The 22766-nt window shown below is 40.3% G+C and overlaps 1 protein-coding gene across 2 annotated transcripts in view; it reads right to left on the reverse strand.

Moving 5' to 3' along the window:
- The window catches only part of LOC128642089 (interferon-induced very large GTPase 1), a 290478-nt gene that overhangs the window by 203737 nt on the left and 63975 nt on the right, over positions 1 to 22766 (reverse strand). For both annotated transcript variants that reach the window (XM_053694747.1, XM_053694746.1), the window contains exon 3: positions 15569 to 15754. In XM_053694747.1, coding sequence (XP_053550722.1) covers positions 15569 to 15754 — 186 coding nt within the window. The remainder of the gene's footprint in view (positions 1 to 15568; positions 15755 to 22766) is intronic.

The raw sequence follows: 22766 nt of genomic DNA on the forward strand, positions 1-22766 counted from the left end.
CACTAAATCGAAGCATTATGTTCTGCCATGCAGTGCTCCAGATAACTATACCTAGGTATCTGATCTCTTCAACAAAGAATATCATGGATTAAAGCAAATTTGATAAAACAAGTAAAATGGAAACTTTTTTTAAATGGTATGATCTGTCTCAATCACAAGATCATTTTTGGGTTTCATATCACATTAAAGGAACACTAAACCCAAAACATTTCTGTCATGATTCCGATAGAGAATACAATTTAAAACAACATTCCAATTTACTTCTATGATATATTTTGCTTAATTTTTTAGATATCCTTTGTTGAAGGAATAGCAATGCACATGGGTGAGCCAATCACATGAGGCATCTATGTGCAGCAACCAATCAGCAGCTACTGAGCCTATATAGATATGCTTTTCAGCAAAGCATATCAAGAAAATAAAACAAATTAGATAACAGAAGTAAATTAGAAAGTTGTTTAAAATTGCATGCTCTTTCTAAACCATGAAAGAAAAAAATTGGGGTTTCATGTCCCTTTAATTAGAAGACATTTCTGCTGTGTTGCTGTAGAAGAACATCAATCTAAAAGACAGAAAATGGGCGCAACTCTGAATTAAGAATATTTATTAAAACGTGAGGCCCACAATCCTTCATGAAGCTTCTGACAGCGGACGTCAACAAGGTGCTCCACATCTCACTGCTTGGAACAGGAGTCCGCAACAATCCGGGTCAAACTGTGAGTGGATAAAGCGGACAACACTAAAAGAGGGAGCGGTAGCTGAGTGAGAGGACATAACACACTCGCCATATTTTTTAATAAATTATCTTGAGTCTGAGTTTCCACCAATTTCTGTCTTTTAGATGGAAGTTTTACCTTCCTCCACGTGGCTTTGAGGACACCTGTGGTGAAAAAAACAGCATCCGATAACTAAACAGATTTTATACTGGTGTTTAGAAACAAAAGTGCTGACTATATTATCCCTAAGGGAATTTTACTGCCCTTTACCAAACCTTCGGCTAGATTACGAGTGTTGCGTTATGAGGGATGCAGTCCTAACTTGCACATTATTGTCACAGCTCACTTAACTACAGCGCTGGTATTACAGGTTTTCATAAACCCGGCGTTATCAGGCAAGAAGTAAGCGTAGAGCAAAATTGTGCTTCATACCGCACTCCAATGCCAGCGCTGCTTAAGTCAGCGGTGATCTGGTTTTACGTGCTCGTGCACGATTTCCACATAGACATCAATGGGGAGAGCGGGCTGAAATAAAAGCCTAACACCTGCAAAAAAGCAGCGTAAAGCTCCGTAACGCAGCCCCATTGATTCCTATGGGGAAACAAAAGTTATGTTTACACCTAACACCCTAACATGAACCCCGAGTCTAAACACCCCAAATCTTACACTTATTAACCCATAGTCTGCCGCCCCAGACATCGCCGACACCTACATTATATTTATTAACCCATAATCTGCTGCCCCCAACATCGCCAACACCTACATTATATTTATTAACCCCTAATCTCCCGCCCCAATGTTGCCGCAACCTACCTACATTTATTAACCCCTAATCTGCCGCCTCAACGTCGCCGCCACTATAATAAACATATTAACCCCTAAACCGTCACACTCCTGCATTGCAAACACTATTTAAATATTATTAACCCTTAATCTGCCGCCCCTAACATCGCCTCCACCTACCTAAATTTATTAACCCCTAATCTGCCGCCCCCAACGTCGCCGCCACTATAACTAAATTCATTAACCCCTAAACCTAAGTCTAACCCTATCCCTAAAAACCCCTAACTTAAATATTTAAATAAATCTAAATAAAAATTCCTATCATTACCTAAATTATTCCTATTTAAAACTAAATACTCACCTGTAAAATAAACCCTAAGATAGCTACAATATAACTAATAGTTACATTGTAGCTATCTTAGGGTTTATTTTTTATTTTACAGGTAAGTTTGCATTTATTTTAACTAGGTACAATAGTTACTAAATAGTTATTAACTATTTACTAACTACCTAGCTAAAATAAATACAAATTTACCTGTAAAATACCTGTCTTACACTAACACCTAACCTTACACAACAATTAAATACATTCAATTAATTAAATACAATTAACTAAATTACAAAAAACAAACACTAAATTACACAAAATAAAAAAAAATGATCAGATATTAAAACTAATAACACCTAATCTAATAGCACTATCAAAATAAAAAAGCCCCTCAAAATAAAAAACCCTAGTCTAAACTAAACTACCAATATCCCTTAAAAGGGCCTTTTGCGGGGCATTGCCCCAAAGAAACAAGCTCTTTTACAGGGGAAAAAAAAATACAAACAACCCCCCCAACAGTAAAACCCACCACCCACACAACCAACCCCCCAACAAATATCCTAACTTAAAAAACCTAAGCTCCCCATTGCCCTGAAAAGGTCATATGGATGGGCATTGCCCTTAAAAGGGCATTTAGCTCTATTGCTGCCCAAACCCTAACCTAAAAATAAAACCCACCCAATAAACCCTTAAAAAAAACAACACTAACCCCCGAAGATCCACTTATAGTTTTGAAGACCGGACATCCATCCTCAACGAAGCCGGGAGAAGTCCTCAACGAAGCGGCAATAAGTCCTCAACAAAGCCGGGAGAAGTCTTCATCCAAGCCGGCAGAAGTGGTCCTCCAGACGGGCAGAAGTCTTGATCCAGATGGCATCTTCTATCTTCATCCATCCGGCGCGGAGCAGGTCCATCTTCAATACATCCGGCGCGGAGCATCCTCTTCAAACGAAGTCTTCTTCCCGAATGAATGTTTCTTTAACCCCTTGAGTGCTAATGACGGCTCTGAGCCGTCACAGAGTTTCCTACTCTGGTGCTAATGCCGGCTCAGAGCCGTCACTAGCACTCTCCCAACTTGAGGGAGATCTGGGGGCTCCCACCTGATCCTACCCCGGCGATCGGTGCTGCATAATGACAGGCATCGCCAGGGCTTCCCGTTTTGCGTGGTGACGTCACGCGCAATAACGTGATGAAGTCACCGCGCAACTTTATTTAACATTAACAATGTTAAATATAGGAGCAGGGGGCATGCTGCTTAGAAGCCTGTATCTCAGGCATCTAAGCAGTTACAGACCCCCAAGACCCACCGTTGGAAAGGTAATCGCCTAACCTTTCCAACAGTGTAAGTCTTGGGGATCTAAAATAAATTTAAAAAAAGTTAAAAAAAAATAGTTTTAAAAATATAAAAAAAAACACTTTAAAAAAACCTTAGCACCCAGGTGGGAAAGTGCTTAGCACTCAAAGGGTTAAGTGACGTCATCCAAGATGGCATCCCTTGAATTCCGATTGGCTCAAGGGACCCCATCTTGAAAAAAAGATTTTACGAAAATTGCGTAAGTTAATTTGCGGTACGGCCAAAAAAGTGTGCGGGACAGCTGTACCTACAAGACTCGTAATAGCAGAGGTAGTGAAAAAGCAACGTTATAACCCATAACGCTGCTTTTTTACTCATAACGCAAAACTCATAATCTATCTGCTTATTAGAAGATTAGACTAATCTGTTTTGTTTTAGGACTGCACACTATTTATGATTAATTTATCTGCACATTACCCCTTGTATATAGGTTATTAGCGCTGTTTTTTTTAGTTTATTTTTATCTTTTTTAGAATAACATCAGCCAGGTCTTAACATTTTTAAAACAAATTAAAATCCTTTCAACTGCAATTAGTTTTCAGTAGCCAAACACAACCCATTTGCCTTACTGTAGGAGTTAATCTGGGCTTTAGTCTGCAGACAATAAGGCTGTCATAAAATGAGTATAAAATGCATTGTTTTGCAGTTGTTTTCTGATAAAACCACTTAGGGACAGATTAATAGCAAATTTAGCCTTAATGAGTCAACAGGTGCATTTCATGTTCTGAGATTTATTAATTGCTCAATTTTTCAGAGCTAAATTACATGAAAAGATGTCAAAATAAATAATGAAAATACACTGCAAAGTTTTTTCATTACACATAACTAAACATTTTATATAAAAATCTCAATGTGTTTACTGTCCCTTTAACTTGCAAGCTGTATGCAGGTGAGGTTTATTCAAAGTTCACAATAAACGTATTTACCTGACAGAAAAATAACGTTACTAAACTAGAAGCAAATACAAGTTAAATTAGGGGGAGGCATTTTACTTTAATTTGTATTTACTGTTAACTGAAAATGTTTATCTTGTGTGATTCACTATCACAAAAGCTTCATTACTTTCCACGTTGAATCACTTGAAGCTATAAAAATAATATCAAGAACATCTCTGTGTAAAAAGGAAGATATTTTACATCAACATTTCCTCAGTAACCACAATCCATTGTAAGAAGCCAATCAGGAGGCCCCAGGACTTGCAAGGCAGAGGGCATCTGTCATGTGCAGCACAGTCACTTTATTCCCCTCCTCAGTTTAAAGAAGTCTGCTATGAAATGTTGTGATATTTCAGTGAAATACCATGAGATGCTCACTGCAGGCTCCCCCTGCTGACAGACTCCTGCGCTGCAGCGACATTGATAAAGAAGCACCTTACTGAGCAGGTCAGCTGGTGACAAAACTGACCAGCTACACTGCACTGTTGCAGAACAAAAGCTAATTTGTATGAAATAACTTAAAATATTAAAAGTTATAAGCTTCAAGCTACTAAAAAGCTTTAGATCAAGTTAAAAGCTATAAATATTGCACATTTTAAGAAAGTACATTTAGCCAAATCAGCTGACTTAGCCAATTGTATTGAAACTTGGCAGTTTTCTAGTTTACAAAACTGCTAAATTTCAGCATAATTATCTTTTTTTGTTTCAAAGTTCTGCAAATTTGAAAAATTAAATTTAAACAGAAACTTTTATTGCTTTCTGGTGCATGTATATTGCGCCATTATTGTTTGGCCACATAAAAATAAACGTAAATGAGCGATTTCCCATACACTTAATACTCTGCACCTGGTATAATAAGTCATTGGGAAGACATTAAGGTAACAAATTATAAAGGGACAGCCAACACCAAATATTTGTACCTCTGTGATTACCTTGTATCTAAACCTCTGCAGCCTGCCTCCTTATTTCAGTTCTTTTGACAGATTTGTATTTTAGCCAGTCAAAGCTGACTTATAAATAAGTCCATGGGAGTGAGAATAATGTTATCTGTGTAACACATGAACTAGTGCAATCTAGCTGTGAAAAACTGTCAAAATGCACTGAGATAAGAGACGGCCTTCAAGGGCTAAGAAATTAGCATATTAGTCTTCCTAGGTTTAGCTTTCAACAAAGAATACCAAATGAACAAAGCAAATTGGATGATAAAAGTAAATTGGAATATTGTTTAAAAAAATTGCATGCCCTATCTAAATCATGAAAACAAAAGTTATGCTTAACTGATAAATTATTTTCTTTCTTGGCATGGAGAGTCCATAAATCCATTCCAATTACTAGTGGGAATTCAACTCCTGGCCACCAGGAGGAAGCAAAGAACACCCCAGCAAAGTTCTAAGTATCCTTCCACTTCCCACAATCCCCCAGTCATTCAGCCGAAGGAATATGAATGAGAAGAGGACACAAAGGTTATAGAGGTGCCTAAAGTTTAGAAAAATTTTTGTTACATACATTTTGTTTTCTTTCCAATGGCATGGAGAATCTACAAATCCATTCTAATTACTAGTGGCAACCAATACCCAAACTAGAGGACACAGAATGGAAAGGGAGGGAGAACAAGACAGGCAGACCTAAACTAAAGGCACCATCGCTTGAAGAACTTTCCTCCCAAAGGAAGCCTCAGCAGAGGCAAAAACATTGAATTTGTAAAATTTGGACAAAGTATGCAATGAAGACCAAGTGGCCGCCTTGCAAATTTGCTCCACAGAAGAATAGTATTTAAAAGCCCAGGAAGAAGAGACAGCCCTAGTGGAATGAGCCGTAATCCACTCAGGAGACTGTTGTCCAGCTATCTCATAGGCCAACCGAATGACACTCCTCAACCAAAAGGAAAGAGTAGCTGAAGTGGCCTTTTGGCCCTTACGTTTGCCAGAAAACACAACAAAAAAGGCAGACGATTGTCAAAAATCCTTAGTAGCCTGCAGATAGAATTTTAAAGCATGAACTACGTCCAGATTGTGTAAAAGACATTCCTTATGAGAAGAAGGATTAGGACACAACAAAGGAACAACAATTTCCTGATTGATATTACAGTCCGAAACCACCTTTGGAAGAAATTCTAAATTTCGTACGAAGGACTTCCTTATTCGCGAGGAAAATAAGATAATGAGGGTCACACTGTAGAGCCGAAAGCTCTGAGATTCTACAAGCATAAGAAATGGCTTGTGAAAACAAAACTTTCCAAGTCAATAACTTAATATCAACAGAGTGCACAGGCTAAAACGGAGTCTGCAGCAGGACTCTAAGAACAAGATTAAGGCTCCATGGAGAGGCAACAAGCTTAAACACAGGCCTGATTCTGACCAGAGCCTGAACAAATGACTGAACATCTGGTAAGTCAGCCAAACGTGGGGGGGGGGCAGACGACATCTTCACCAGATCTGCAAACCAAATTCTGCGAGGCCAAGCTGGAGCAATTATAATCACAGAAGCCTGCTCCTGTTTGATATGGGCTATCACCCAAGGAAGGAGGGCAAACATAGGAAACAGGTAAATCAGACCAAAAACCCACTGAACCCTTAGAGCGTCTACCAGAGCTGCTTGTGGATCACTTGATCTGGATCCGTATCTTGGAAGCTTGGTGTTTAGACAAGACGCCATGAGGTCCATCTCCAGAACTTCCCACCTGAGGGTTATCATAGAGAATACCTCGGGATGAAAAGCCCATTCCCCTGGGTGAAACGTCTGCCTGCTCAGATAAGCCACTTCCCAGTTGTCCACACCTGGGATGTGAATGCCAGAAATGTGACAATTGTGAGACTCTGCCCATCAAAGGATGCGAGACACCTCCTTCATCGTTAAGGAACTCCTTGTTCCTCCCTGATGGTTGATATAAGCCACCAAAGTGATAATGTCTGATTGAAATCTGATAAACTTGACCAAACTCAAATGAGGCCAAGCTATCAGAGCATTGAAGATTGCTCCTAATTCTAGGATATTTATTGGAAGGGCAGACTCCGTCTGAGTCCAAATTCCCTGAGCTCTTAAGGAGCCCCAAACTGCTCCCAAGCTTGAAAGACTGGCATCTGTAGTCACAATCTCCCAGGAAGGTCTTAAGAAGCATGTGCCTTGGGACAGATGGTCCTGAGAGAGCCACCAGTCTCTCGTCAGGTTGTCTAGGACTATCTTCTGAGAGAGGTCTGAGTGGTCTCCATTCTATTGTCTGAGCATGCATAAATGTAGAGGTCTCAGATGAAATTGAGCAAAAGGAATAATGTCCATGCAAGCCACCATTAGACCAATTACTTCCATACACTGAAAGGCAGGGCTACAAATTGTAAGTGTTTGTCCAGGAATGCAAACCGAAGGAATTGAAAATGATCCTTGTGAATAGGAACATAGAGGTAAGCGCCTTTCAGGTCGATGGTGGTCATGTACTGACCCTCCTGAACAAAGGGGAGAATAGAGCGAATCGTCTTCATTTTGATGGACGGAACCCTGAGAAATTTGTTGAGGCACTTAAGGTCTAGAATGGATTGAAAGGTCCCCTCCTTTTTAGGAACCACAAATAGGTTGGAATAGAATCCTTGACCCTGTTCTGCTAGAGGAACAGGAGAGATTACTCCTAGAGAAGAGAGATCCCTGATGAAGAAGAAGAATGCCTCTCTTTTTCTTTGGTTTGCTGACAATCTTAACAGGAGAAATCTGCCTCTCGGAGGACAAAATTTGAACCCTATCTTGTATTCCTGAGATATTACCTCCACCGCCAAAGGATCGGAAACATTGCAAATCCAAGCCTCTTGAAAAAAAGAAAGTTGCCCCCAACTTGAACCAGACTCGGATTGGGGGCAAACAACTCATGCTGATTTGTTCTGATTTGTTCTTGGACTGCTTGCCCATATTCCAAGGTTGGTTGGATCTCCAGGAGGGCTTGGTCTGTTCAGATTTGGAAGATGAAGAAGACGATTTCTGTCCTTTGAAATTGTGAAAGGAATGAAAATTAGAAGTCTGGCAACCCTTAGGTCTAATCTTCTTATCCTGGGGTAGGAAGGCTCCCTTTCCACCTTTGACCGTGGAGATGATTTCCGCAAGACCAGGACCAACAAAGGTCTTCCCTTTAAAATAACAGACAAAACAAAACACAAAACTGAAAGGTGCCTAATTGCACAATGCAACTCAATACAGCCACAGTGATATGTATTAAAAATATATAATAAATGTATGAAAACATATAGATAGAAAAATAAATATAAAAGTTACTATAAAAATTTACTTTCCACACGGTATGTTCATGTGGAGTCTATTAGAAATGGAATTACAGTACTTGTATGCTTATATCCTGCTGTGCAAAAGGTAACAAGTAGAGGAGACTACAATGTCCCAATTCATTCCAAGTGAGCACTCCAAAGTAACAATATTCCAGATCCTCTCCTCGTTTGCAGCTATGTGTGAACAGCGGGTGCATTGGTCCCAGGTGAAAAGGTCTTCCCTTTAAATAGAAGAGATAAAAGTCTTGATTTGGAAACTATATCTGCTGACCAAGACTTTAGCCATAAGGCTCTGCGAGATAGAATGGCAAGACTAGAAGTCTTAGCGCTCAGACGTACTACTTGCATACTGGCATCACAAATGAAGGTATTAGCCAACTTTAAAGCCTTGATCCTGTATTGGATCTCCTCCACCATAGTCTCCTCCACAATTAGTTCAGATAAGGAGTCACACCAGTAGGAGGCCACACCATGACTGCCGCCATACTAGCAACTGGTTGCCATAGCAGTCCTTGGTGAAGAAAAAAAATTCTTAAATACCCCTCCAGCTTCCTATCCATAGGGTCTTTGAAGGAGGTACTCTCCTCTAGAAGAATTGTGGAAGAATTTCTTGGCTAATGTGGATATAGCTTCATCCATCTTAGGAACAGTGCGCTAAAGCTCCTGCACAGAGTCAGCAACAGTAAACATCTTTTTATTTATTTTTTATTTTATTTATTTTATTTATTTTTTTTAATTATTTTTATTGAGGTTTAAAGGAAAAAGGCATACAAATTTAAAAAAACACAGGGCATAAAGAAAAAAAAAGAGTAATACAATTTTACAATACAGTATTGAATGACAAGATACAATATATATTATATGCCTTACAATTTTTAAGCCTTACAAGCTGTATGAGGGGTCACTGCCGACCCTCAACATAAATTCTGATAATAATACAGAAAAAAAAAGGCCTCACAAGAATACAGGAGATCACTTATGGATCTCGTTATAGAAAAAAAAACCTCAGTTTTATAATAGAATGTGTGTTTATAACTTCAACTAGGAGTAATCAATAATAATACAAACAGATTACCAACCTGAAATAAGAGTAGTCTAGACGTACATAAAAAGTAGGAAACGGTATTAGTAGTTGTGAGATCACACTGTATGTATTGTGGGTATGGAAGAGTGGAAGCATTCTTTAAGCCTAGGTGTCTGGTAATTAAACCATGTGGAAAAAGAAGACTACAAGAAAAACATGGGTATGCAGCGGAGTGCCGAGGGGTAGGGAGAAAGAAAGAGAGAAAAAAAAAAAAGTAAACATCTTTTTAAAGACAGGGAAAATGGAACACCCGGCTTCCCCCATTCCTGAGAAATAATGTCAGACATACGATCTGGAACAGGAAATAATTTCGCAGTTCTAGGCTTGACATCAAAAACACTATTTAGTTTATTAACATAAGGAGTCTCAGCGACACAAGGTTCAGAATCCTCCAGAGTAGCCAAAACCTCCTTAGCAGTAGCAAACTGAGGTGTTCAGGCATAAATCTAAAACTAACCTCCTCCGAATCCGCTGTTCTAACTACAGCAGACTCAGAGATTTCACATTTAGAAGCTACTGAAGAATGGTCATCCTCAGATAACTGAGACAAACTGACCAAGGTAGCTTTGGCGTTATCAGAAATTCCTGATTTTGAGGAAATATTCTTAGATTTTCTCTTCCTCTTACCTGAGATAGGTAAGGCACTCAGGGCTGCAGAAACTGCAGAAGTAAGTTGTGCTGAAAAATCCCCTGGTAAAAATACCCCCCCCCCAAATACTGACTGAGAGGAACCGCAGGGCACTGCTTGTGAAAATGCTAGTGATGGGGATGCCTGAGGAGAAAGATGAGGCATGTCAGGACAACAATAGCCTTAGAGACAGATGGTTCTGAGAGGGATTCTTTATTTTTTTAAATTAACATTTTATTCACACATGTGGAACAAAATTGCACGGAAGGAATAGCCTAAGCCTCAAGACAATATAAACATTTTTCAAAGGACAAAGAAAGATTTTTGTCTGGTTCCATAATATCCTAATGGGTAATGGATCAACTAATAAAAGAACTCAATATTATCAGCAACAAAAATAAGATAAACCCTGAGAGGGATTCTTTTCCACAGATCTAGGCTAAAGAAAATGTTCAAAGAGCAGAGTTTTAACTTACTGCTACAAACAGTTGGTCTTATTTATATCTGCTATAAAGGAGGCACCGCTAAATCCCCAGCTCTGCTGGAGAGACTCACCCCTCCAGATACAACTTTTCAGGCAAACCAGCGATTTTGATGCAAATAGCCTTTAGGTTTAGCCCGCTTTACATCGCCAGCTTCCAAATATATAATAAGGTATTTTCTCTCAATACAGTATATCTGACTTCGATCTCTCCCTGCTATAAACTACTCTGTACACGCAAAGTCAATCCAGAAGGAAGAATTGAATATCCGCTTCAGCGGAGGAGAAAGCTTTGTGGTCCTCACATGACCACAAAGAAACTAAGTGCAACATAGGGGGAAAAAAAGCATGCAAATTACACTGTGCTGAAAGTCTCCCAAGAATAACACACACAGAAGTAAAATGACACATACTACCTACTCCCAAACTACCTGAGTCCAATAAAATGAACCCCTCAAGAGCCCTCTTACAGACAGCCTCATAACACATCCCTCATATCCCTCAGCCAGCCATGCTTCACTGATCCTAAACTTAAACACTCACATAAGACACATTCTCATCTCCTTTCACTCACCATCTTTCTTCTTCTTGTAGCTGGGGATGTCTCACCTAACCCAGGTCCACCCTCTGCTTCCCTCAGATCACTACCCCAAATGACCTCATACACCTTGCCCATGTAACCCTCTAAACCTCATTAACTGCACCTCTATTAGTACACCCCAATTCTCGTGTGCCCTTTGGAATGCACGCTCAGTATGCAATAAGCATACATCTATTCACAACCTATTTATTTCACGTTTACTTTACCTGTTAGCCCTCACTGAAACTTGGCTTTCCTCCTTTAACACAACTGCTGAAGCCTCTCTGTCCTATGGTGGCCTGCACTTCAGTCACACTCCCAGGCCTGGAGACAAACAAGGAGAAGGAGTAGGAATTCTCCTGTCTCCACACAGTACCTTTCACTGCATTCCTTCACCCCCCTCTCTTTCCTTCTCATCTTTTGAAGTTCACGCTATCCGCCTCTTCTCCGCTATAGCTCTTCATGTTGCAGTTATCTATCGGCCCCCTTGCCAAGCATCACAATTTCTGGACCACTTTGAAGCCTGGCTTCCAAATTTTTTATCTTCTAATGTCCCTTCTCTCATCTTAGGTGACTTCAACATACCCCTTGATAAGCCTAACATGCCTGCTGCCTCTAAACTTCTATCCCTTACCACCTCTTTAGGCCTGTCCCAGTGGACAACATCTCCAACACACTGCAAAGGCAACTCCATAGACCTGGTCTTCACAAATCTTTGTGCTGTTTCCAACTCCCTTAACTTCCCATTTCCTCTCTCTGACCATCATCTATTAACTTTCTCTCTTACTCTACCTGCTACATCTTTGCAAACCCCCAAAAAACTGCTACCTTACAGGAATCTAAATGACTTGGATCTCACAGACTTTTCCACTAAACTGAGTCCTCTGCTTTCTGACATTTCATCCCTCTCTTGTCCAAACCTCATGACTTTACAGTATAATTCGGCACTAAAATCAATACTTGACAAAACTGCACCCTTCACTCTTCGACGTACATCAATCACTCTACGGCAACCGTGGCACACTAAACAGACCAGATATCTTCAGCGATGCTCACGGGCTGCTGAACGGCAGTGGAGGAAATCATGCACCTGTGCTGATTTCCAACATTATAAATTCACCCTTAAGTCCTACAACTCTGTGCTCAGCCTGGCCAAACAAGTCTATTTCTCCTCCCTTGTATCATCTCACGCATCCAACCCCAGAAAACTGTTCTCATCCTTTAACTCCCTTCTACGTCAGCCTGCCCCCCCACCCACTACCAACCTCACTGCTCAAATTATTGCTGATCACTTCAAAAATAACTTTGACACCATTAGAAAAGAGATCTGCACCTCGCACCCCGCAAACCCAGCGATCCTACCCACCCCTTCTATTAACAAAAATCTATGCTACTTCCCTCCTATCCTTGGCTCATCTCACAACCTGCCCACTTGACCCTATTCCTTCACGACTTATTCCCTCTCTCTCTGCTTCACTAACCCCTACCCTAACTCATCTCTTTAAGCAATCTCTCACTGCAGGCACATTTTCTGACACATTCAAGCATGTGTCAATCATACCAATCCTAAAAAAGCCCTCGCCTGACCCCCTCCAAGCCTTCTAACTATCGACCGGTCTCCTTACTTCCCTTTGCTTCAAAATTATTGGAACGACTAGTCTATAATCGGCTAACTCAATTGCTCACAACTAACTCCTTACTTGATTCACTACAATCTGGTTTCCGCCCTAAACACTCAACAGAAACCGCTCTTGCTAAAGTAACAAATGACCTGTTATTAGCTTACTCCTTACTAATTCTTCTTGACCTGTCCGCAGCTTTTGACACAGTTGATCATTCTCTCCTTCTAAAAATACTACATTCATTTGGCATCCGAGACACAGCCCTCTCCTGGATTGCATCATATATTTCAAACCGCTCGTTTTCAGTTTCCTTTAACAACATATCTTGTGATCCTATGCCTCTCTCAGTTGGAGTACCGCAAGGCTCTGTCTTGGGCCCCTTGCTTTTCTCTCTTTACACATCCTGCCTTGGAAAACTTATACTCTACTTTGGATTCCAGTACCACCTATATGCTGATGATACCCAAATCTATCTTTCCTCTCCTGATATCTCTCCCTCTTTACTCAACCAGATTTCTGACTGCCTCTCTGCAATTTTCTCTTGGATGTCTTCACACTACCTACAACTCAATCTGTCCAAAACTGAGCTGCTTCTTATGCCCCCCCTCTTCGAGACATCCAACACCTGACATTTCTCTGATGGTTGGAGACTCTATTCTCAACACCTCACCCCAGGTCCGCTGCCTTGGGGTCACACTAGACTCAGAACTCACATTCAACCCACATATACAAGCGCTTACCAAATCCTGCCGTTCACACTTACGCAACATTTCCAGAATTCGTCCCTTCCTTACTCAAAAAACTACAAAAATACTTATTCATTCCCTCATCCTTTTAACGCATTGATTATTGCAATCTACTCCTAAATGGCCTTCCAAAACACTGCCTCTCCTCCCTCCAATCTATTATGAATGCTTCTGCTAGACTCATCCACCTAAGTCGACGATCTACATCAGCTGCTCCACTCTGCCAGTCTCTACACTGGCTCCCCATACACTCCAGAATACAATTCATAGTATTAGCCTTAACCTACAAAGCTCTCAACAGTCTAACTCCCAACAATATTTCCTCTCTCATCATGAAATATTCCCCATCCCGTCCTCTTCGATCAACCTCTGACCTACGTCTCTACACTCCTGTTATCTCTACGTCCCACTCCCGCTCTCCTGAGCAGGGCCCTCTTCCTCCTGTACTAGATATGTTTTATTTTGCTATGCTTTGTATTTTATCACAAATCTTTGTCAGTGTATACCCCTATCACTGTACCCAGCGCTACGGAATTTGGCGGCGCTATACAAATAAATGATAATAATAATAATAATAATAATAACAGTGCAATGAGAGAAACTGATAACTCTCAATAATTACTAACTCCTTTTAAAGCAGCTCAGTACACTGCTATAGCTCCCCAACCACATATCCCCAATAAGAAGAGATATATATCAGGTCCCCAGTCTCCACTGAAATAAGGAGGAACTTAACCCCCAAAGTGCCATATCCTTCACTTACCTGTTGAGTTCAGCTGCAGCTTCTCAGGTCTGACAGATTCAGACGACCTATGAATGGGACCTGATGTGAAAAGAAAAGCAGAATAACTAACCCTGGTTTTCTATATAGGGATTAGCATAAATTGTAGGGGGAAAAGCAAGGACAACCCTGCCAACCTCTCACAGCTAATAGTCACCATAACTCTTACTATAGAGGATTACATGGACACAGCATAGCCCCAGTCCTTGCTTGCAGGGAAACTACCCATTAAATGATTAATTTTCTTCAGACACCATCTTCGTATACCTCCATGTACAGAGGCAAAGAATGACTGGGGAATTGTGGGAAGTAGGAGAGATACTTACAGCTTTGCTGGGGTGTTCTTTGCCTCCTCCTGGTGGCCAGGAGTTGAATTCCTACTAGTAATTAGAATGGATTTGTGTACTCTCCATGCCATTGGCAAGAAAGCTTGACTTGACTGTCCCTTTAAGGTACAGTGTCCCTTAAACCATTACTGCTATAATAATTTTACATTGATTCATTTTTCATAAGTGACAAAATATTCTCATGGGTCAGAGAAGTGGTGTTTTATCATAATTCCCATCTACCAATACAAGTTGTATTAGAATTCAGAGCTGTAGTATACAACGGTAGATTATGTATCACCATAATGTTATATAGAGGCACAATGAGAGAGATCGCATTACATAATATTATTTACAGTATATATATAATTTTATTTTTTTTATTTATAAATAATAAATGGTAACAGCACTATTACCATTTGTTATTTATTTGTTTTTTGTTTTTTATAACAGCTGCTTATACAAATTTTATTCACACTAATTATACACTTTCACATACAGGGCTCTATTTAACAAGGTCTGGCGGACCTGATCCGACAGTGCGGATCAGGTCCGCTAGACCTTGCTGAATGCGGAGAGCAATACGCTCTCCGTATTCAGCATTGCACCAGCATCTCACAAAAGCTGCTGGTGCAACGCAGCCCCCTGCAGACTCGCGGCCAATCAGCCGCCAGCAGGGGGTGTCAATCAACCCGATCATACTCGATCGGGTTGATTTCCGGCGATGTCTGTCCGCCTGCTCAGAGCAGGCGGACAGCGTTATGGAGCAGCGGTCTTTGTGACTGCTGCTTCATAACTGCTGTTTCTGGCGAGTCTGAAGACTCGCCAGAAACAGGGGCCATCAAGCTCCATACGGAGCTTGTTAAATAGAGCCCACAGTGTTCACATAGTATCAGTGGCGCTCTCCTTTTTTTTCTTAATCATATATATATTTATATTTACCTCTGGGCTGAACAGGCTGTAAACGTCTGCATTTTGTCAGGAAAGCCGTCTCTTTCTGTTTCGTAGGAATAAGAAGCAGCTCACAGGAATAACGTCCGATACTGGGCTGATTCTTCAGTATTATCTGTCTCTTATCGTCATCTGTCTGTTCGAGATCATCCACCACAACTATAACGTTACCCTGACCTGTAATAGACAATATTGTCAGAACAGATGGTTGAAAGCAGATTTAACATGAACCGGACAAAGCTAAAGACCAGGAGAAGGTGTAAAATGTATCTTGTAAGAAATCAGAAACAACATTGCAGTGTGTAATATGTATATCCATTCATGTGCACAATCAGTTGCTTTAATGAAACATTTACCATGCAAACAATTGTCATAACAGGAATTTGTCTTAGAGACTGATTTCTTTCCCTGCAACAGTAAGGAATGCTGTACCTTTAAGTAGACCTAGAAGATCAGTTTAGACTTTAATTGCAGAAGTCTATATAAGCTCTCTGTGTGTATTGAGTTTTCTATTCTTTACTCTGGCAGTTTATTGTTTGACTATACCGGACTGATTTTGGCTTCCCCTGACTTTCCTTGTTGTGGACTGACTTGGTATTTGACTTTAGCTTGTTTTGGACCAATGTGGTATTTGACTTTAGCTTGTTTTTGGACTCTGGCTACCTATATATTGTTATATAATGTTCATTTGCATTGAGCATTATAGGTAAAACAAACTAAACTTTGGCATTTTGAGAAGTTAAACTGATGCTAAAAGGCCAATTTATCAAGCTCCGTACAGAGCCTGATGCCCCTTGTTTCCAGAAGTTATGAAGCAGCGGTCTAAAGACTGCTGCTCCATAACCTGTCTGCCTGCTCTGAGGCTGCATAGAGAAATCAACCCAAACAAATACGATTGGGTTGATTGAGACCCCTGCTAGCGGCCAAATGGCAGCAAATCTGCAGGGGGCGGCATTGCACCAGCAGTTCACAAGAACTGCTAGTGCAACGATAAATGATGAGATGCTGTCGGCATTTAGCGATGTGCAGCAGACATGACACGCTACATCGTATGATGTCCGCTCGCACAATGATACATATACCCCAAAATGTGGGGCAATAAAATGTGGGTTTAAAATATTTAGGAAATGACGACACCTCAGCTGCTATTTACTATGTACACCATAGAAAATTATGCAACAAGAATATTTTTTACAATTCATATGGTGACGTTTTTCCATAATATATTTCTGCAAAATAAAATTATTTTCTAAAAATGATTAGTCTGTTGTCTGTTGAAATTTGTTAAACTTTATGTGTAAATGCAACCAGGGCTATCTATAACACAGGGCAAAAGGGGCAGATGCCGAGGGCCCAGTCTTTGTTGAGGGGCCCAAGAGTCCTAAAAAAAAAATTTTGCTCGTGCCAGACTGCTGATGTTATATGATATGGGGCACACACACAGTCAGTCCTAATACTGTCACAGTCAAAAGTTCTCTACTTATATTTATATGTGAGAAACTGTTCCAGACCGTGCCGGTGTCATGTGACATGCCAAGCTAGTGCCATGTGCTGTTTTAGATGTTTTAGATGCTGTTTAGATGTGCACTGTGCAGCACTGCAGCTAAGTCCTAACTCGGCATCCAGCCAATCCCACTGCATCAGAAAAGGTCCTGCTGGGGTTACCACTGTTACCAGGTAACTGCTCTGGTGGTGAGGATTGTTTCTGGGTTGGGCTGACTGTAGGCGCATGCAGCAGAAAGCTGGAGCAGCAGGCAAGTGAGGATTTGAGCATCTGTGCAGCTGCACACACTGCTCTCTTCAGTCTTGAGGCTGTGTGACTCATCTCACAATGTATCCATGCAGCCTTGGGCAGACAGCATCCAGTCTACTGGTCCCCTTAGCCCTGCTCTTTCTGCTGTGGCCCTAAGATCAACTAACTGAAGTTTGTTAGGGGAACAGTGCTTTGCAGAAAGTGTAAGTGGGAAGAATAACGCCTAGATTTAGAGTTCTGCATTAGCCGTCCAAACCAGCGTTAGGGGGTCCTAACATTGGTTTTTACCGCCCACTGGTATTTAGAGTCAGTCAGGAAAGGGTCTAACGCTCACTTTCAAGCCGCGACTTTTCCATACCGCAGATCCCCTTACGCCAATTGCGTTTCCTACCTTTTCAATGGGATCTTTCTAACGCTGGTATTTAGAGTCTTGGCTGAAGTGAGCGTTAGAACTCTAACGACAAGACTCCAGCCGCAGAAAAAAGACAGGAGTTAAGAGCTTTCTGGGCTAACGCCGGTTCATAAAGCTCTTAACTACTGTGCTCTAAAGTACACTAACACCCATAAACTACCTATGTACCCCTAAACCGAGGACCCCCCACATCGCCGCCACTCTATTAAATTTTTTTAACCCCTAATCTGCCGACCGCACACCACCGCAACCTACATTATCCCTATGTACCCCTAATCTGCTGCCCCTAACATTGCCGACCCCTACATAATATTTATTACCCCCTAATCTGCCCCCCCCAACATCGCCGCTACCTACCTACAATTATTAACCCCTAATCTGCCGACCGGACCTCACTGCTACTATAATAAATGTATTAACCCCTAATCCGCCACACTCCCGCCTTCCAATCAGCCAATAGAATGCAAGCTCAATCTGATTGGCTGATTGGATCAGCCAATCCGATTGAACTTGAATCAGATTGGCTGATTCAATCAGCCAATCAGATTTTTCCTACCTTAATTCCGATTGGCTGATAGAATCCTATCAGCCAATCGGAATTCGAGGGACGCCATCTTGGATGACGTCCCTTAAAGGAACCTTCATTCGGACTTAGGACGTCGTTAGAAGAGGATGGATCCGCGTCGACTGCTTCAAGATGGTCCCGCTCCGCGCCGGATGGAAGAAGATAGAAGATGCCGCCTGGATGAAGATGTCTACCGGTCCGGATGCCCTCTTCTTGCCGGATAGGATGAAGACTTCGGACACTCTTCTGGACCTCTTCTTGCCGGATAGGATGAAGACTTCGGACCCTCTTCTGGACCTCTTCTTGCCGGATAGGATGAAGACTTCGGACCCTCTTCTGGGTGGATCGGTGATACCCGGCGTGGTGAAGATAAGGTAGAAAGATCTTCAGGGGCTTAGTGTTAGGTTTTTAAAGGGGTGTTTGGGTTAGATTAGGGGTATGTGGGTGGTGGGTTGTAATGTTGGGGGGGGTATTGTATGTTTATTTAAATGCAAAAGAGCTGTTTTCTTTGGGGCATGCCCCGCAAAAGGCCTTTTAAGGGCTGGTAAGGTAAAAGAGCTGTAAATTTTTTATTTTAGAATAGGGTAGGGCATTTTTTTATTTTGGGGGATTTGTTATTTTTTTAGGGGGCTTAGAGTAGGTATAATTAGTTTAAAATTCTTGTAATCTTTTTTTTTATTTTTTGTAATTTAGTGTTTATTTGTTTTTGTAATTTAGTTTAGTTGATTTAATTGTAGGTAATTGTAGATAGTTTATTTAATTAATTTATTGATAGTGTAGTGTTAGGTTTAATTGTAACTTAGGTTAGGATTTATTTTACAGGTAATTTTGTAATTATTTTAACTAGGTAACTATTAAATAGTTATTAACTATTTAATAGCTATTGTACCTGGTTAAAATAAATACAAAGTTGCCTGTAAAATAAATATTAATCCTAAAATAGCTACAATATAATTATTATTTATATTGTAGCTATATTAGGGTTTATTTTACAGGTAAGTATTTAGCTTTAAATAGGAATAATTTATTTAATAAGAATTATTTTATTTCGTTAGAATAAAATTATATTTAACTTAGGGGGGGTGTTAGTGTTAGGGTTAGACTTAGCTTTAGGGGTTAATACATTTATTATAGTAGTGGTGAGGTCCGGTCGGCAGATTAGGGGTTAATAATTGTAAGTAGGTGGCGGCGACATTGGGGGCGGCAGATTAGGGGTTAATAAATATAATATAGGGGTCGGCGGTGTTAGGGGCAGCAGATTAGGGGTACATAGGGATAACGTAGGTTGCGGCGGTGTACGGAGCGGCAGATTAGGGGTTAAAAATAATATGCAGGGGTCAGCGATAGCGGGGTCGGCAGATTAGGGGTTAATAAGCGTAAGGTTAGGGGTGTTTAGACTTGGGGTACATGTTAGGGTGTTAGGTGCAGACTTAGGAGGTGTTTCAGCTCAGTGGAACACCCCATTTCACTTAGGAAGTGTTTCCCCATAGGAAACAATGGGGCTGCGTTAGGAGCTGAATGCTGCTTTTTTGCAGGTGTTAGTTTTTTTTTCAGCTCAAACTGCCCCATTGTTTCCTATGGGGGAATCGTGCACGAGCATGTTTTTTAAGCTGGCCGCGTCCGTAAGCACCGCTGGTATTTAGAGTTGAAGTGGCTCCCTTTTTGGAGCCTAACGCAGCCCTTCAGAGAACTCTAAATACCAGCGTTGTTTAAAAGGTGCGGGGGGAAAAAAGCACGCGTAGCTAATGCACCCCTTCTAATCTAGCCGTAAGTGAGTGCACACACGTCCCTCCCCCATGCAGCATTGTCTAGTGCAGGTTGAGAGGGAACTTGTTCCTAGCAAAGAAGTGACATGGGCTGTTGTGACTGATGTATAGTGTCATTCTGATACTTCACACATTAAGGTAAGGTTTATTTTTATAGTTTTTTTTTCTCTCTGTCTCAGATGTTACAGCTTCCCATAGTAGTTCTGCTGTTCCAGTCAGTAAACTTATACTGCACCTCCATGCCTCCTCCTCAGTCATTACCTTGCTTTGCTCCTGTTGGCTGCCCTAAATCTCTTTAAGCAGCTAACCTCACACCAGAATCACATTCAAAAGAATAGTAAATGAATCCACAGTGGAGGAATTTATATATTTATTTACTTATTATTAGTTCTGCTTAGGTCCAGTTTCACATATTGCAATTCATTTTTTTTTAAAATGATTAGCCCAGCGGTGGATGATGTTTTTTTGTATGTTGGGGGTAGAGAGCGAAATTGCATGGGGGGGGGGCAAGAAAATGTTTGCCCAGGGTCCAGTCAATATTAAAGACGGTCCTGAATGCAACAATTACCAAACAACTGAAAAGCTCTAGCGCAGGAGGCACCAAAATAGCTCGGTAGTAAAAGGGTTAATTGTTCAGTAGCTTCTGTCTCTGCATCCCTTCCAATTCTAATATTCATCATTTTTATTCATCATTTTCAAAATTTCATATTTAAAAAGAAAAATTAAAGGGACACTAAACCCAAATGTTTTGTTTCATGATTCAGACAGAGCAGTCATTTTAAGCAACTTTCTAATTTACTCCAATTATCACATTTTCTTCTAAGCTTTGGAGCTGGCCTATTATTGGTTCAGCACTGGAGTAGGGCTTGCTTATTGGTGGCTAAATGTAGCGCTACCTAGGTGCTGAACCAAAAATGGTCCGGTTCCTAAGCTTACATTCCTGTTTTTAAAATAAAGATATCAAGAGAACGAAGAAAATTTGATAATAGAAGTAAATTAGAAAGTTGCTTAAATTGCTGCTCTATCTGAATCATGGGTTTAGCGTCCCTTTAAGTAACCAACATTCCAGCTTTTGTTTGCTAAAGCTCGAACCTTCTCTATGTATTTCTGCTCTTATCAGTATGAGATAAGCATCAATACTTCTTATTATAGATACATTATTTAATGGCACCAGCAAACATTATTATAAAATGTTAAAGGGACAGTTTACTTGATTTTTTATTGTTTAAAAGGATAGATAACACCTTTACTGCCCATTTCCCAGATTTGCATAACCAGTGTTGCTATTAAAATATACTTTATAACCTCTACGTTTGCCTGTTTCTATGCCCCAAAAAGCCGCCCCTTATCTCAGTGCTTTTTAAATCTCGCACTACAGCCATACAGTGCTAGTCCATGTGTGATGTATAGATAACATTGTGCTCACTCCTGTGGAGACTGATAATAGTTATACAAAAGCCAGCACTGATTGGCTAAAATGCAAGTCTGTCAAAAGGACTGAGGTAAGGGGCTTGTCTGCAGAGGTTTAGATACAAGGTAATCACAGAGGTAAAAAGTGTATTAATATAACTGATATAAGGGGCAGTCTGCAGAGGCTTAGATACAAGGAAATCACAGAGGTAAAAAGTATATTAATATAACTGATATAAGGGGCAGTCTGCAGAGGGTTAGATACAGGGTAATTACAGAGGTAAAAATTATATTAATATAACTGAGATAAGGAGCAGTCTGCAGAGGCTTAGATACAAGGTAATCAGAGAGGTAAAAAGTATATTAATATAACTGAGATAAGGAGCAGTCTGCAGAGGCTTAGATACAAGGTAATCACAGAGGTAAACATTATATTAATATAACTGAGATAAGGAGCAGTCTGCAGAGGCTTAGATACAGGGTAATCACAGAGGTAAAAAGTATATTAATATAACTGAGATAAGGAGCAGTCTGCAGAGGCTTAGATACAGGGTAATCACAGAGGTAAAAAGTATTTTAATATAACTGAGATAAGGGGCAGTCTGCAGAGGTTTAGATAGAGGCTTAGATAGAAGGTAATCACAGAGGTAAAAAGTATATTAATATAACTGAGATAAGGGGGCAGTCTGCAGAGGCTTAGATACAGGGTAATCACAGAGGTAAAAAGTATATTAATATAACTGAGATAAGGAGCAGTCTGCAGAGGCTTAGATACAGGGTAGGGATGGGCGAATGTTTCGCAACATTCGAAAAACGGCACGAATTTTAACACATTCGTTCGTTCGAATCGAATTTCGAATGTTTACATAACATTCTAACATTCGATTTTCGAATATTCGGTTTCGAATTTTACGATTACATTCGAAAATATTCGAATTCGAAAAATTCGAATTTAGATTGTAATAGTATTTCTAATGCTTTTTCTTTTAATGTAATATTCGAATTATGCAATATTCGAATTCGAAAAATTCGAATTTAGATTGTCATAGTATTTCTAATGCTTTTTCTTTAAATGTAATATTCGAATTATGCAATATTCGAATTCGAAAAATTCGAATTTAGATTGTAATAGTATTTCTAATGCTTTTTCTTTAAATGTAATATTCGAATTATGCAATACGTGTATTCGAATTCGAAAAATTCGAATTTAGATTGTAATAGTATTTCTAATGCTTTTCTTTAAATGTAATATTCGAATTATGCAATACGTGTATTCGAATTCG

Source organism: Bombina bombina, chromosome 11, assembly GCF_027579735.1.
Source record: "Bombina bombina isolate aBomBom1 chromosome 11, aBomBom1.pri, whole genome shotgun sequence".
NCBI lineage: Eukaryota > Metazoa > Chordata > Amphibia > Anura > Bombinatoridae > Bombina > Bombina bombina.